The 14,745-nt window shown below is 44.9% G+C and overlaps 2 protein-coding genes across 4 annotated transcripts in view; one reads left to right on the forward strand and one right to left on the reverse strand.

Moving 5' to 3' along the window:
• Positions 1-1,074, reverse strand: part of OXNAD1 (oxidoreductase NAD binding domain containing 1) — a 36,266-nt gene extending 35,192 nt beyond the window's left edge. Inside the window, exon 1 of one of the 2 annotated variants that reach the window (XM_054020510.1) lies at positions 837-1,074. The gene's annotated coding sequence lies outside the window, so the exon portion shown is untranslated. Of the gene's footprint in view, positions 1-163; positions 745-836 lie in introns of those variants that run through there. The other variant, XM_054020511.1, reaches the window with a different exon arrangement.
• Positions 1,075-1,253: 179 nt separating this feature from the next.
• On the forward strand, positions 1,254-8,834 carry DPH3 (diphthamide biosynthesis 3). 2 transcript variants are annotated; one of them, XM_054020026.1, is made up of 3 exons: positions 1,254-1,547; positions 5,739-5,813; positions 7,199-8,834. In XM_054020026.1, exons 1-3 carry the CDS (start codon positions 1,254-1,256, stop codon positions 7,259-7,261), a joined length of 432 nt encoding a protein of 143 aa, XP_053876001.1. In that variant the 3' UTR covers positions 7,262-8,834. The 2 variants fall into 2 exon arrangements, with proteins under 2 accessions (XP_053876001.1, XP_053876002.1); XM_054020027.1 differs by lacking the exon at positions 5,739-5,813.
• The last annotated feature ends 5,911 nt before the right edge of the window (positions 8,835-14,745 follow it).

Below are 14,745 nucleotides of genomic sequence, written 5' to 3' on the forward strand. Positions count from 1 at the left end.
AGATGCTTAAAAGCAGTATTTTTCTTCTGTAAAGTTTCAAAGCTGTATTAAGTCAATGTTCAGATGTAAACTTTTGAAAGTTATGTTTTGTTCAGTTATGAACATTTCAGAGTTATGAACAACCTCCATTCCCCATGTGTTCATAACTAAAGTTCTACTGTACCTACAAAAAACTGCCAGTCTTCTTTTCTTTTTTCTTAAGAGCATAAGACGAGGGCTTTATAAACATACTGTCGCTTCTATAGAAGGTTTAATTGCAAACTTATTTAAGAGGTATCCTAAAGCTGATTGCTGGCACTATTATAAGCAATAGGTTTTGTGTAGTGCATACATGTGTGCAACACGTTATAGGAGATCCCCATCGCTAGATTAGGTTGTAGCACCACGTCGAAACATTTCCTGTCAGCCCCTCACACCCTCCTATGTCTGTCACTTTCTGAACCGCTATTGCCTGTATTAGATTTCTGTCACAACCGGCCGAAAGCCGCATCACAGGAAACCTCCGCCTAAAGCTAGGGCCGAACATAACTCCGCCACCTCCCGCAGGCAGTGCACCGGTCCTGCCCGTCCCAACGTTAGCTCTGGGCGCTAAGTGCGGCTCGACGCGTCTCTCTTCCCTCGCTCTCTGGCAGGGCCCTGCCCCGCTTCCCCGCCCGTGCAGCGACTGGCTGCCTAGGCAGGTCCCGGGCGCATGGGCCTCCCCCGGCCGGGGACAGAGAAGAGGGGCCGAGCCACGCCTCAGCCGCCACCCCGGGAAGAAGAGGCGGGGTCGGGGGCTTGTTTCTCCGCGCGCCCGCTAAGTGACAGTTTGGCTCCCTCACCCCCGGGCAACTCACTCATTCCCCCTTCCTCGTGCACCCGGCACCCCAGCGGCCCTACCGGCGCCGCATCCGCATCACGTGATGGGGGCGCCCGCCTAGCGCGAAGCCAGTGCCGTAGTCACGCGATAAAGGCCACGCCCCTACAGTCGCTGACAGGCTACGCCCCGCCGCCCGCCCAGGCGCCTACGGCCCGGTGGCCCAAAGGGCAAGAGAACTACCGCCTGCCCTGTCAGGGGCTGTGCCCCGGGGCGGGGGGCTGGGGAGACTAACTGTTCTCAACCCTGGAGCTGCGCTGACAAGGGACCAACAGCCCCATTCCCCCCCCCTCGCTGGTTCTGAGGCAATCCCTGCTCTCTCCCCATTGGCTCCCCGCGGGCTGTGACGCATGTGGCTGAGTCTGTCACAGAAACATCCCCGCCCCCTAGAGAGTGAATGGCGCATGGGCGATGGCCTGCCGGAAAACGGATTTCGGCGCACGCGCAGTGCGCTTCCAGCTTGACAGCCGATTGGCGCACACAGAAGAGCCGGCCCGGAAGTAGGCTGGCGGCGTACTTGACGTGCGTACTGGGGAAGAGGGACGGCGCATGCGCACTTGAGAGCCGGCGGCGGCGTGGGGCGATGTCGGTGTTTCATGATGAGGTGGAGATCGAGGACTTCGAGTACGACGAGGAGACCGAAACCTACAGCTACCCGTGCCCGTGCGGGGACCGCTTCCTCATCACCCGGGTACGGAGCGCGGGGCGGGCGGGCGGCCGTGCACAGAGCCCGGCCTCTCCCGGTCGGTGCGCGGGGCCCGGGACGTTACCAACGGCCGCCGGCCGGCTCGGCTCGCTAGCGGTAGCCGTTACTGAGGGCTAGGCGCGCTCTGCGGCTGCTGCGCTGCGATGGGGGGCGGGGGGTTGCGGCCGGCGGGGCCCAGGTAGGGTCTTGTAACCTGGGCAGGCGTTGTGCAGTTAGCCGCGGGGCTGTTGTACGTAAAACCCGGGAGGAAGGTGTCGTCTGCCCTCCTTAGCCTCTTTCCACTGCAGGTTAGTCCACAGAGTGTCTGCAGTAAGGGGACACTTGGTGTACCCAGCATGCTGAAAACAGCGTAAAGCATTGTAAACAGGACTTGCAATGCTTATGAATGCCTTTTAAACACAAGGCCGAAAAATCTTCCATTGTTCCCTATCCAGCCTCCCTTGCACCCTCATTGTCACTGTTAGATATATTGAACTTGCACTTCTGTACTTTAGCACAAACATATCGCCATGTTTCCCTCTGATTTTATTTCAAAGACCGTTTCTCAGGCCTTTTCCTCATCAATTCCCTCCCACACTCTTCCCCCCCCCCCCCCCCCCCGTTTTAACTGGTTATCTATGACACCTGTACAAATGGAGTGAGGCTGCAGACATCAGAGACAAATACTGCTGATGACTTAGAAACAGTGTTAGCCACACAGTCAGTGTTAGAGTTGTCAACTATGAATAATAATGATTCATTAACATCCAAGTCAGCATTGTAATCTGTGTTCTCAGTGCTAAGAAAATGTGTATTTTTCCAATGGGGTAACTAACGTATTACCTATCCCGCTGTAAAAACGTAGTGTAGAGTCAGACAAGGTACTTTAGTTCCACCAAAGGCCAACTAGATGAGATCAGCACTATGCCCTCCCACCCAATCAATGAAAAAGTAATGGGATCATTCCTTTTTTAAGAATCCTTTATTTTTGGCAGTACAGAGCAGTAAATATGTCAGAATGAAGAACATCACTGAAATGTATCATAAAATATGTCTGGTGGCACCTAAAAGACTAACAGATTTATTTGGGCATAAGCTTTTGTGGGTAAAAACCTCTTTAAGGTGCCACCAGACTCCTTGTTGTTTTTGTAGATACAGACTAACACGGCTACTCCGTGATACATAAAATATATAGCATACATAAAAGGCTGTGAAATTAAAATATGCAATTAGGAGTATAAATAATCTACTAGAAAAATCAACATCTATGTATGCAACAAGTGAAGTAATAGAAGAGTAAATTGTGCACCATAGTGTTTGGAGGATGGGATATTACTTACAGAAATTAGGATTTTTAATAAATTTTCAGTTACAAAGGGTGGGGGTCATATTCCTGGAGGTCCAAACGCGTATTTAATGTTATAGGAATGTACATCCATTTTAGGTACAGTAAAAGCTGTGTTATCCAGCCCTGTACCAACTGGAAAGCTCTATAAACTGGTATTTCTAATCTTCATAGAAAGTTCGGTTTATAGTCCAGTTGACGCGGGGTTGGCAGGCTCCCTACCTGGCTCCGCATGGCTCCCCAGAAATGGCGACATGTCCCCGTTGCTCCTAGGCAGAGGAACGGTCATGAGGGGTTAGGAGTGAGGGAGGGAGTGCGGGGCTAGGGGTTGGGGCACGAGAGGAGGTGCGGGGTGGGGGCTCTGGTAGGGAGTTTGGGTACGGGAGAGGGGTTGGGGTGTGGGAGGGAGCTCGGGGTGCCGGATCCGGGGGGGCGTGCAACTTGGGCGGCTCCCCGCAAGTGTCAATCTGTCCCGGCTGCTCCTAGGCGGAGGTGTGGCAGGCAGCTCTGTGCACTGCCCCTGCCTGCAGGCGCTGCCCCTGCAGCTTCCATTGGCCATAGTTCCCGGCCAATGGGACTGCAGAGACAGCGCTCGGGGCGGGGGCAGCGTGCAGAGCTGGCTGCCGCACCTCTGCCTAGGTAGGAGCTGGGACAGGTCACTGTTTGTGGGGAGCCTCCTGAGGTGAGTGCCCCCCGGATCCAGCACCCTGAGCCGCCTCCTCCCCAGCCCCACACCCAAACTCCCTCCCTCTTAGTTAACCAGTGTTTTTCACTTACTGGCACCTCCCATTCCCCCAACATGGAAACAGCTTTTACTGTATATGGATTCTTTGGGAGAGGTAACAGCAAAAGTATGAAGCTAGTATCCCCGAAGGCACAGAAACAAAAAGGCAAATTGCAAGAAATGTTTTAATTTCATTACTTTCAGGCGCATAACACGTGATTGTTAGACTGAGAACCACAAGAATCCATCTTGGGTTGTATATTTTATTGTATATTGCATATAAAAATTACAGTAAAAATTTACCTGTGAGAAGGATTTCATACAAGGTAGAACAGTGCCCTTAGGACCAGTTTTTTAAAGGTATTTAGGTGACTAGGGGGATTTTTAAAGGCATTTAGGTGCTTTCAGTCTTTTAAAAACTTGGCCCTTAGTGATTATTTTGGAGCCACGTTCTATACACAAGTGGTGACACGTGGAAAAAGTACTAGGGTGCTGAATAGGGAGGCAAATAACAGTTGACAAAGACAGTCCCCATTTGCAGATCAAAGGGAACTGAAGAAGTTTTGACACGAACCCAGGAAATCAGTCAGTCTTGAAGTCATATACCCCCCCCCCCCCCCAAGAATAAAATTGTCTAATAAAAAAAAAAAGAAACACAGATTTAGAATTAAAAACGAATATCACAATACTAGAAATGTTGAGATGTGATTGCTGAAGCTACTAGCAACTATTAATTAATATTTTACTTAGTTTATATTTTTAATAGCAAATAAACACAGTAACATCCATCTGCACAGTGTTAAGAAAGGTAAATGATGAAGTACTAAGAGTAATAAAAATAACATTTTAAAAGTAAATCATTTAAAGAAGTGAAACTTGCGATCCACTGTAAATGTAGAAAAAGGCAGTCCGATTCAGGTAATCAGAACAGCAGCTAGGATAATCTGTGAACTGCTGTGCGGCTTTATGCAGACATTAAAAGAATCTCATATTAGTTTATAACACTAAAAACGTTTGACAATTATAACTTTTGGAGGAGAGTGTATGTAAAAAAAATTTCACTCCTTTAGCGGATCAATACATCATATCAGAAGGGAAGAGCTGCTTTGTCTAGTCATTGGGTGCTCTGTGCTTTTAAGAGCATAGACTGGAAAGTGGGTGCTGAATTATACTGTCTTAGGGTTACCATATTTTGAGTGTCCAAAAGGAGGACACTCCACGGGGCCCCGCCCCCAGCCCCGCCCATGCCCCAACTCCACCCCTTCCCCAAAGTCCCCGCCCCAACTCCACCCCCTCCCCTGCCTCCCACAAACATTTGATTCGCGGGAAGCCTGAAGCAGGTAAGGAGGGGGTGGGGGGAGGAGGCGTGGCCCAGTCTGGCCCCCCCGGCGTCTCCAGCTTGGATCGGCTCGGTCCCTGGGGTGCCAGCCCCCAGCCAAGCACCCCCGGCCCGCCCAGCACTGCCGGGCCCCAGCCCCCAGCTCAGCACGCCTGGCCCCCGGCTCGGCACCGCCAGCCCGGCCCCACCCAGCACCGCCGGCCCCGCATGTCCGAATTTTCCCGGACATGTCCGGGTTTTTGGTATTTCCCCCCGGACGGGGATTTGGAGCCCAAAAAGCCGGACATGTCCAGGAAAATCCGGACGTATGGTAACCCTGTGCTGTCTTGTGGAGGGTGTGGGAGCAGCGGCTCCCTGCTGTATTTTTGTAACAACTGCAAATGGCTCCCATTTGTGGTAATGTTTTCCCTTCTCCCCCTCCCTATCCCAGAGTCTTCCTCTGCCACTGTCTGGCAGTACCTTACTGTGGTTCTTAACCCTGGTTTTTGCACCTTGTCCCTGATTTTTGCCCCCATCCCTTCTCCTTCATCCAGCTGTTTAATCCTCTTGTGTATTGTTTCTCCCACACACAGATTCTGCCCATCCCTCCCCTCCAGTTTGCTCCCTTTAGTCCCTGTGAATATCAAGGCAGTAAGGGCAGAGTGAGGATAGCAGATATTAGTGAGCACTCTAGCTCACATGAGCTTATAACAGCTAAGCAGCACATCGGGTCAGGCAGAGGAATACAACCTTACACCAGCAGTGCAGCACAGCTGCGGAGCAATGACTGTGTCCCTGGCTCTGTTGCAGGAGGATTTGGAGAATGGGGAGGATGTGGCCACCTGCCCCAGCTGCTCCTTGATTGTGAGGGTGATCTATGACCAGGTGAGAATGGGGCCAGCCTAGGGGTGAGTGGGAGCCTGGGGACGCAAGTGTCTCTCTCCCTCGGTGGCTTTGTGGCAGCAGGCAACTCCGAGGCAAACAGGTGTCTGGTACATCTTTAAACCCTATCCAGTCCTTAGTGTAATCAAGGTTTATCGCTTTAATAGCATGCTGGTTTGTCGCAGAGGACCCCAGGCTCCCTCTAGGGTCAACTGTGACTGTGTAAAACACTCGTGAAGATGTTAAACCTCCACTCTAGTTTAAAAACATGTTAATTATAACATGTTGGTTGACACACTGTTCTAGTCTGGACATGTTCTGAGCCAGGACATCTGACTGCATGCATACAGCTGCCACTGGTAGCTTTAAATGGCTCATCCAGGTAGGTCGCCTGAGAAGTTGCACTCAGGCCCTGGATACACTAGGAAATTTCTTACCTGTATTTCAGGAACTGTGTGGTTGCACTGGTAAGACCTGCATAGGTGTTAGTATAGATGGCTGCAGGCAGTCTTTTCCCTCATGTGGCTAGATCTGCTCCAGATAATTATGTGACATAACAATGGTAATGCCAACAGCCAGTTTACATTTATGCTGCCAGCAATGGTGGGAGATTTTCCATGAGAAAAAAGTCATTGTAGATGCATTCTTTTGGGGTTTTTTTTATAAATTAAAGGGGCACTCTAAGGATAAAGTCATATAATGTAAATACATTTTTGTTCTGTTATGTATTACACATTTTACTGCCCCAGCAGTCCATCAGCAGAGCTTTGATGTTCATAAAGATAATTGAGATCTAATCATATATGCATATGTTCAAAAACTCAGAGTGAATAAACATTTCAAACTAGCAGAAACCGTCCTGTGCACTGACTAGATTATGTTAAGGAGCTCACATAAATCAAATGTGAAGTTTCTATGCCATATATAGGAGCTAGTTGTTGATACTATTTTTCAAACACTGAAATTAAATATTGAATTAGAATTTTTTTCCAAAATTCACGTTAATATTTTTTCCCCCAATTCCTTCTTACCCACAGTCCGTACATACCTTAAAAGAAACTCCTTTTTGGTAGGAGGATAGATGAAATGAAGAGTAGATAAAATTGTTCTTATAATAGGAAGCTAGTTACAACCTTAATTGCACAGCCTCCGTAATCCAAATTAGCAATGATGTTTTTTAGTTAGCCAAATGACAAGCCTATTGAAACATACTTGTATGTTATCAGTTCTTGCATATTTTTATATGAAAGTTTAATTTCAGGCTTCAGTTGCATCTGTGGCTATAATAAAACTGTTTTGCCAGATAAAACAAAATTATCTTACTTTATACTGCTTGTGAGGGCGGCAGTGGAAATTAGTTATAACACTTCGTTTTTGTTTTTTTTTAGGAACAGTTTGTGTGTGGTGAAGTAGTCTCAGCGCCTACAAGCAAGGAATTGGTTAAATGCTGATGAATGCTATGTGGACTCTGCTCTTCTTGAACAAAAAAAAAACAATGTGTGGATGTCAATGTGGAAAAATTCGCAGAGTTCTGTACTTCTAGAGGTGTTTGCTCCTCAAATACCCGTGCAGTGACTCACTACTATTTATCAACAGCCTCTAGTAGTGTGAAATAATCCAAAACACAAGTGGGTTTGTGCCTGAAAGCATATAATTCTTAAATTATTGTAAAATGTTTTAAGACTTTGAGAAGCTCTTGAGGATAGGATGCAAATCAACAAAAGCGTTTTCCAGTCCATTGCATTATAAGGTTGTGAAATTTGTATGCTAAACCTAGCTAAAGAGTAGTTATTCTCCAGTCTCTGGACCAGCAAATACTCCTTGTTGCTGCACAGAATGAAATACTTTGATCATCAACCGATGGGGGCTTAAGAAAAGGTTGGCTCTATCAGTGATGTATGTTACAAAATGATTCACCACATGGAAAAAGTTGGACTGTTAGAATGGTAGAAGACTTTTTCTGGTTTGGGCAATAGAAGGTGTTCTGGTTGGAAACAAACAGCTGCAGTTTCTGCTTTCAGTAGGTACAACTTATTTGTTGCACCTGTCATATCTGTTGCTTGCTGCATTAAAGTAAACAAATCTTTAGTCCTAGAGTCTTAAGCAATCATGTAATAATGGCTACCAAGCTAAACTTACTTAAAACAAACTAGATAACTTCCAATTTCCGTGTTTAGATTGCGCAAAGAGTGACACGGTGGGCCACATTCAGTAATACTCATGCAGTCCTGGTAACTTCCCATGAATGCACCTTCACTCCCAGTGGGGTGAATGGGTGTAACTGCGGGCAGCATTTGATCCAGTTTTTTCTGAGCAACTTGGGTGAACTCATCTGACCCTACTACATCAAATAGTCAATAAGGCTGCAAGTTATTCTCAATGCTATTTGTCAATATATGAATAGTGTAGCTGTGTTTCTATTGTACGTCTCAACGTTTATATTATTCTTTACCAATGTAGACCCTGGTCCAGTAAGTGCTTTCCCAGCAGGAGTCTTTGCATGAGTGCAGGTTTGCATATGACTAAATGGTGGTCTTAAGACCGAGAAAACCTTGAAAGAACACACTCCAAAATGCTTTATTCTTGTGCTGCTTTACAAATTTATACTTCATAACACTTATGTGGTTTGTTTACTACTCATGTCACTCAGCTTGGGCACCGAATATAAAAAAGTCAGTTTCACTATTTCGAGCTTTCCTATGTTAATCCAATCCTGCAATAAGTGAGTTTGTACATGCTAGAGGGGGATAACTAAATCCAAACAAAATCATGGAAAAAATTGTTATGAGGTTTGGTAAAACCTTGTTTTGCCAAATTTAGATGGTTCCAAAATGTATCCATTAACTACAGGTTCTGAATCTGAACTGGATGATACTATGATTTTAACAAATAATTGTTTCATTGGTTGGCCACAAGGTGGTGCTGGATTCCTATGTTTAAAAACTGCTGTGGTCTCGATTTATTTAAAATATATTTTTACAAATATTTATTTTGTTTATTTAAATAAAAGTTTTTAAAACTGTATCATTAATTGTAAGGGACCATCATTTATTCTGATTGTATAGCACCTAGAACAGTGGGGCCCTGTTGTATTGATACTGATTTTAAAGGCCTAAGGAATTAAAGATCTTTGTAAACTCTTTCACTGTCCAGCATTAAACAGTGATAGATAGGCTCAGAGTTATTTTTGACAGAAACCTTGGATTTACTTGGTTACTTGGCAGACAGCAAACACATTAATTCAGGTTGACAGTTTATTGATTAAACCTAAAGAGAACAAGGAATTAAAACAAACATTTATATTGAAACTGTGGTTGAGTGATTATACAAAACAAACTTAGTCAGACCCTATCAGTCTCCCTCCTTTTAGAATAGAAACATCATTAATAATCTTCTCTGATTTAAAGGAAAAAGTTCATTTTACACTCAGTCCTGATGTGTGAAAGGCATTCACTTATCTTGCTGTTAACAGACAGATGCAAGGTAGTGCAGAAACAGGATTAAAAAATAAATGAGTGAAACTCATCTTTTGTTGTGTGTTTTGAAGACTGGACAGCTGGTTCATTACAAGTGGATGCTTTAGCTGGCAAGTCAACCATGGCACCTGCTGCTTAGACCCTGGTTCAGGCTCTGGTCATGGATGTCATCTGATTGGATTCTTTCTTCTTAACAAGGAAGGATGAATGCAGTATAGTTGATTTCAGGATTGAATGAAAAGCCCTCTCTCCTTTCTTCCCCCTCCCTCCCCACCCCCCAAAAAAGAGTAACAATGAGTGACACATTTTATCCTGATTATTTTGTACACCAATTATATCTATGTCTGTAAAGCCAAACTTGGCATAGGTAACTTTTTCCCACGTTTTCTAGTTTACTAAATATCTCACCACCATCCTTGACTTGTATCAGTAGGCCATTTTTGTTCGGACTAATTCAATTTTTCTATTTGGTTTTCTTGCACCTATCCATAACATTCATTTATTGAAAATGGGTCAAGTTGTTTTCCATGGTTAATTCCTAGGCAGGCAAAAAGTCTTAGGGGGTTGTTACATTTTGTGAACTTTCGTGTACTTCACTCAGTTGAGCTTAGGGTACATTTTTAGGTCCAATAATCACAGTAGCCCTACTGGTGACTGGCTGCCCACTAGTGTAATATAAGTAAGGCCCTTAGTTTTTGTTTGTACTAAATTTATCAGAAAAATCCTGCTTGTATCATTATACCTATTTTATAGCTACACATACTATTATAATAAAGTAATCAAAGAGAGGGATTCTAGACACCACTGTTGTTCCAAGAAAGTAACAAGGTTTTGTATTTTTACTGGGAGTAAACCAAGAAATTATAAATGATGCTTCTTCAGAGCGATGATAAATTCAGAGCTGGAAGCAATAGCCCGGCTGGTATATGAAGGATATTGGAAGATTTCCACTGTGTTGTGTGCCAGCCTTGGCTCCAAATCTCCTTATTTATGAGAATTTTGTGTGTCTGTTTTAAATTAAACTCAGAAATTAAAATAATGCTAAACCTTATTATCAGGCTGTGGAATTTGCCCCAGAATTTACCTGTTGTGCTTCATAATCCAAACTGTCCTTTAAAAAAATATTCTAGCCATTTAAGTTTGTGACGGGAGCACAGACCAATGCTGCAATGTCTGCTTGAGTCTATGAACAGCCTGCAATAGATTTTTTTTTTCTCTTGGGACCCTGACTTAAAAAGAGATCTGCATCTTATGAGGCTATTGTAGTGAATGACATTTTAAATACATTGATACATTTTGTGTCTATATGCCTGGTAGTAAAATAATACAGACCTATGTATTGGATGATACCTGAAGAGGGGTTCAAAAGAGGATGGAGTTAGGCTGTTCTCAGTGGTGGCAGATAGCAGAACAAGGAGCAATGATCTTAAGCTGCTGTGGGGGAGGTCTAGGTTGGATATTAGGAAACTATTTCACTAGGAGGGTGGTGAAGCACAGGAATGGGTTAGCTAGGGAGGTGGTGGAATCTCCTTAGAGGTTATTGACAAAGCCCTTGCTGGGATGATTTAGTTGGTGTTGGTCCTGCTTTGAGCAGGGGTTGGACCAGATGACCTCCTGAGGACTCTTCCAACCCTAATCTTCTATGATTCTATGTATAACAGTCAGTGTTTTGAGACTGAAATACTCTTTATTTATTCCAAGCATTGGGGTTTGGGGGAGGGAAGGGGAGGTTCAGGGAAACTGATGCAATGGAGGGGACGGTATGGGAAACCACAATGCAGATAAGCAGCGCACATTACTGTGGCTCATTACTGAAATAGGTTTTCAAAGCATCCCAGAGTTGCTGAGCTCTTCTTATTGCCCTGATATCTGGCTGCTCAGAATTAGCTGTCAGCCTATCCACTTCCAAGCCCCACCTCTGCAGAAACTTCTCTTCCTTTGCCTCACATGTTATGCAGGACATAGCAGGCAGCAATAACAATAGGGATATTGCTTTCTCTGAGGTCTAATCTAGTAAGCAAATTGCGCCAGTGACCCTTTAAATGTCCAAAGGCACATTCCAGCACCATTCTGCACTTGCTCAGCCTATTGTTGAACCGCTCCTTACTGCTGTCCAGGTGGCCTGTGTGCGGCTTCATGAGCCCTAGGAGCAAGGGGTAGGCTGGGTATCCCAGGATCACTATTGGCATTTGTATGTCATCAATCGTTATTTTGCGGTCCAGAAATAGTCACGGATTGCAGCTTTCTGAACAGACCTGTGTTCCTAAAGATGTGTGTCATGCACCTCTCCTGACTATCCCACATTGGTGTTGGTGAAACACCCTCTGTGATCCACCAGCACTTGCAACACCATTGAAAAGTTTCCCTTTTGGTTTATGTACTCTTTGGCAAGGTGGTCCCAAAATTGGGATACATTTGCCATCTAGCGTCCCACCACAATTAGGGACCCCATCGTGGCAAAACCATCCATTCTGTCCTGCATATTTCCCAGAGTCACCATCTTTCTTAGCAGAAATCAATTAATAGCCCTGCAAACTTGGATCACAACAACTTCCACGGTGGATTTACCCACTCCAAATTGATTCCCCACTGACCGGTAGCAGTCTGGTGTTGCAAGCTTCTACAGAGCAATCACCACTCGCTTCTCTACTGTCACAGTAAATCTCATTTTAGTGTTGCTGTGCTTCAGGGCTTGGGAAAGTTCTACACAAATTTCCGGGAAAGTGGCCATTCGAAAGTTCTACAGCCACTGCTCGTCATCCCATAACTGCATAACGATGCAATCCCACTAGTCAGTGCTTGTTTCCTGGGACCAGCAATATGTTCAGCCGCTGCGTGGCTGCCAGCAGCAACCGGAAATTGTTTCATGCTCTAGCTTGCAGCAGGACTGCTCGAAGGACATTGCAATGTTCCGCATGGCAGCTCCTGTCTCGGCTCTGGAAATAGTGCAGGTTAAGGTGAGAGGTGTTTGTAATGCTCACAACAAGAGTGCACAGCTGAGTGGGGTTCATGTCTCTCGGGCTATGGTGTATGCGTGGCTAAGCCAGGCTTTTGAAAAAGGACACAAAAAGTATGGGTTGTTTGCCATTGATATCAGGGAACGGAGGAAACTGCATTGTGAGATGTCGAAGCCGTGTTCCCATTCTAGCCTGCGACAATGTTTTGGTCCCATGAGGCATTACAAGCCCTTTCCAAACGCCCCTGAGGCTAGTTGCACTGTGGGATAGCTACCCACAGTGCACTGCTCTCTGCATTGATGCAAGCACTGCTAGTGAGGATGCACTCCACCGAGACCATGAGCGTGGTGTGGACACGCTCCACTCATTAATTACTGCAGCGGCTAGATGTCGATTTAAATTAACTCAACTTAATTTTGTAGTGTAGCCATGCCCTGAGTCTAGGGCCATCAGCAATGGAACTCTCTCGGAGAGAAAGTCTACCAAAATCCCTTATTAGCAGATGATGCAGATGATGAAAGGGTGATGCATTTAGGCAAGTTTGTCCTTATCTGATTTGTGCTCCCCTTCCCCCCCCCCACTGCTTTGGCTTTACTTGTTTGAATCTTTTAAGTCATTTTCTTCCATATTCTTTGTGTTGGGAATTATCATTTACATTACTTGTTATATGACACCATAAATGTCCACAGTCTTTTAAAGCTGTTGCCCAAGAAGCTTTCTTTGGTACAGTGGTTTTCCTGACGGCTATTTGGTTGCCCTGATGCCAGATTCTTTGGTTGAGATTGGTGGGCCTGTTGAGGTTGGGAGATGTTTATTTCTAATTTTAATATATTGTATTAACTTTATTGTAGGGAGTGGGGATGCTGCCTGTTATGTGCCTTATACATTGGAGTCCTCCCATGATGTATTGGCTTGTGTACCCCCTCCCTCTCCTTACAGGAGAAAACCAGACCAGTTCAGTGCTTATTAGTGTGTTATGGTTACATTCTAGTGACTGCCCTGAAAAAAGGATAGTGAGTCTGATTGTTAATGAGTCATTAATAATGACTGTAATAGAGTGTAGGGGCACCATGAACAAGGGGTTAACTATAACTCGGTTTCCTTTCCCTTTGCATAGGTACTCAGGGAACGGCTACTTCTTGGGACCCACAGGGAAGAGCACCTAAAATGAGGTTGGCATGGAAGTGCCTTCTCAGCCTCAGCGCTAACCTTTTCTGTTGAGAACATGATACACAACTGAATGTTGACAAACTTTGCAGGTAGCTAGTCAGAGGGTCAGATCCTGCAGCCCTTCCTTGAACAAGTAAGGATTCCCATTCACTATAATGGGACAAATGAAATGCCTCCTCCACAACCACAGAAGGCTGCTTAGCAGTAGAATTGATGTGGTTCTGCCATGCAAGGGGGTCTGGATGATGGGGACTGGAGCACAGCTCCATATCCTGCAGCAGCAAAGAGAGAACAGCTTGTGGCACAGGCAGGTCAGGAGGATATGCTGGTATATGGGTTCTTCCTTTCTTGGAGCCTGCAAAAGGGCTTGGGGAAACTATTCCAGTTTGTGAGGGGAAGATTCCTCTCTCCAGCACAACTAGTCGTGCTAGGCACTGGGCACAGGATTTGCTCCTTAATTAGTAAAGCCTAGTGAGCAGTTTAGTGTACTGTGCTGCACACCTACCCATATACGGAAGGAGCATAGATGTGTAATCTATTGATTGTCTATGCATGATACCTTAATCCTTCATTAGAAATATGTGGGTGATTTCCTCATGTTCAGCCTTGTCTGGAAAGCTGTTATTCCATCTGTTCAGGGTTGAAAATAAGAAATGCCATACGTATAGATACACACAGACATTTTATTTTGGTTGATACAGAAGATTACCTTGTTAGAATAATTTAATATGTTTCCCTACAAAACACTCCTTGAGCCTTTTAAGTCCTTTTTGTTTGTTTTCCTGTTAATTTTTCAAGTCTGGGAGTTTCCTAGCTAAAGGACAATTCAAAGAAATCAGCAGTTGGAGAAAACATGAAGAACCTAGTCTGACTCAATGTTTTAAACTAACAGGCCCACTTTCATGATATTCTACATAACAGGATTTGATAGCGCTTTCTCAGCCAGAGAAATTCTGGCAGTACATTTGCCAAATGAAAGCTCTTACAAAGGGAGGATTTGATAGCATACTAGGTTACACCAAGCTTTTCATTCAGAGGCAATGACTGCCAGTCCCACACAGATTGCAGCAAGGCCACCCAAATGTAGAATTTCCACTTAGTAAGGCCAAATTCCCCATACTCTTTTGATTTTTTGCAACTGTGTCCTTGATTTCTTTCCATGCCAAATAAAGCGTCTGCACATTTTGTCTAGTTTGTTCTTCTACTATTTAGGCAGTTATATCAGGAGCACCTGCAAAAATAAAGTGTTCTGGAGAAAGGCTCAGGTTTGATGGATTAATCATCTCAAGGAACCATGAAATTATCATGCCAGAATTGTAAACAGGTTTCTAG

The sequence above is a fragment of the Malaclemys terrapin genome, chromosome 2 (assembly GCF_027887155.1).
Source record: "Malaclemys terrapin pileata isolate rMalTer1 chromosome 2, rMalTer1.hap1, whole genome shotgun sequence".
Classification (NCBI taxonomy): domain Eukaryota; kingdom Metazoa; phylum Chordata; order Testudines; family Emydidae; genus Malaclemys; species Malaclemys terrapin.

Coding starts and splice junctions, on each gene's coding strand:
- DPH3 (XM_054020026.1), top strand. CDS start 1,254: ATGGCGCATGGGCGATGGCCTGCCGGAAAACGGATTTCGGCGCACGCG. Junction 1,548..5,738: donor ACCGCTTCCTCATCACCCGG/GTACGGAGCGCG, acceptor GCTCTGTTGCAG/GAGGATTTGGAGAATGGGGA. Junction 5,814..7,198: donor TGAGGGTGATCTATGACCAG/GTGAGAATGGGG, acceptor GTTTTTTTTTAG/GAACAGTTTGTGTGTGGTGA.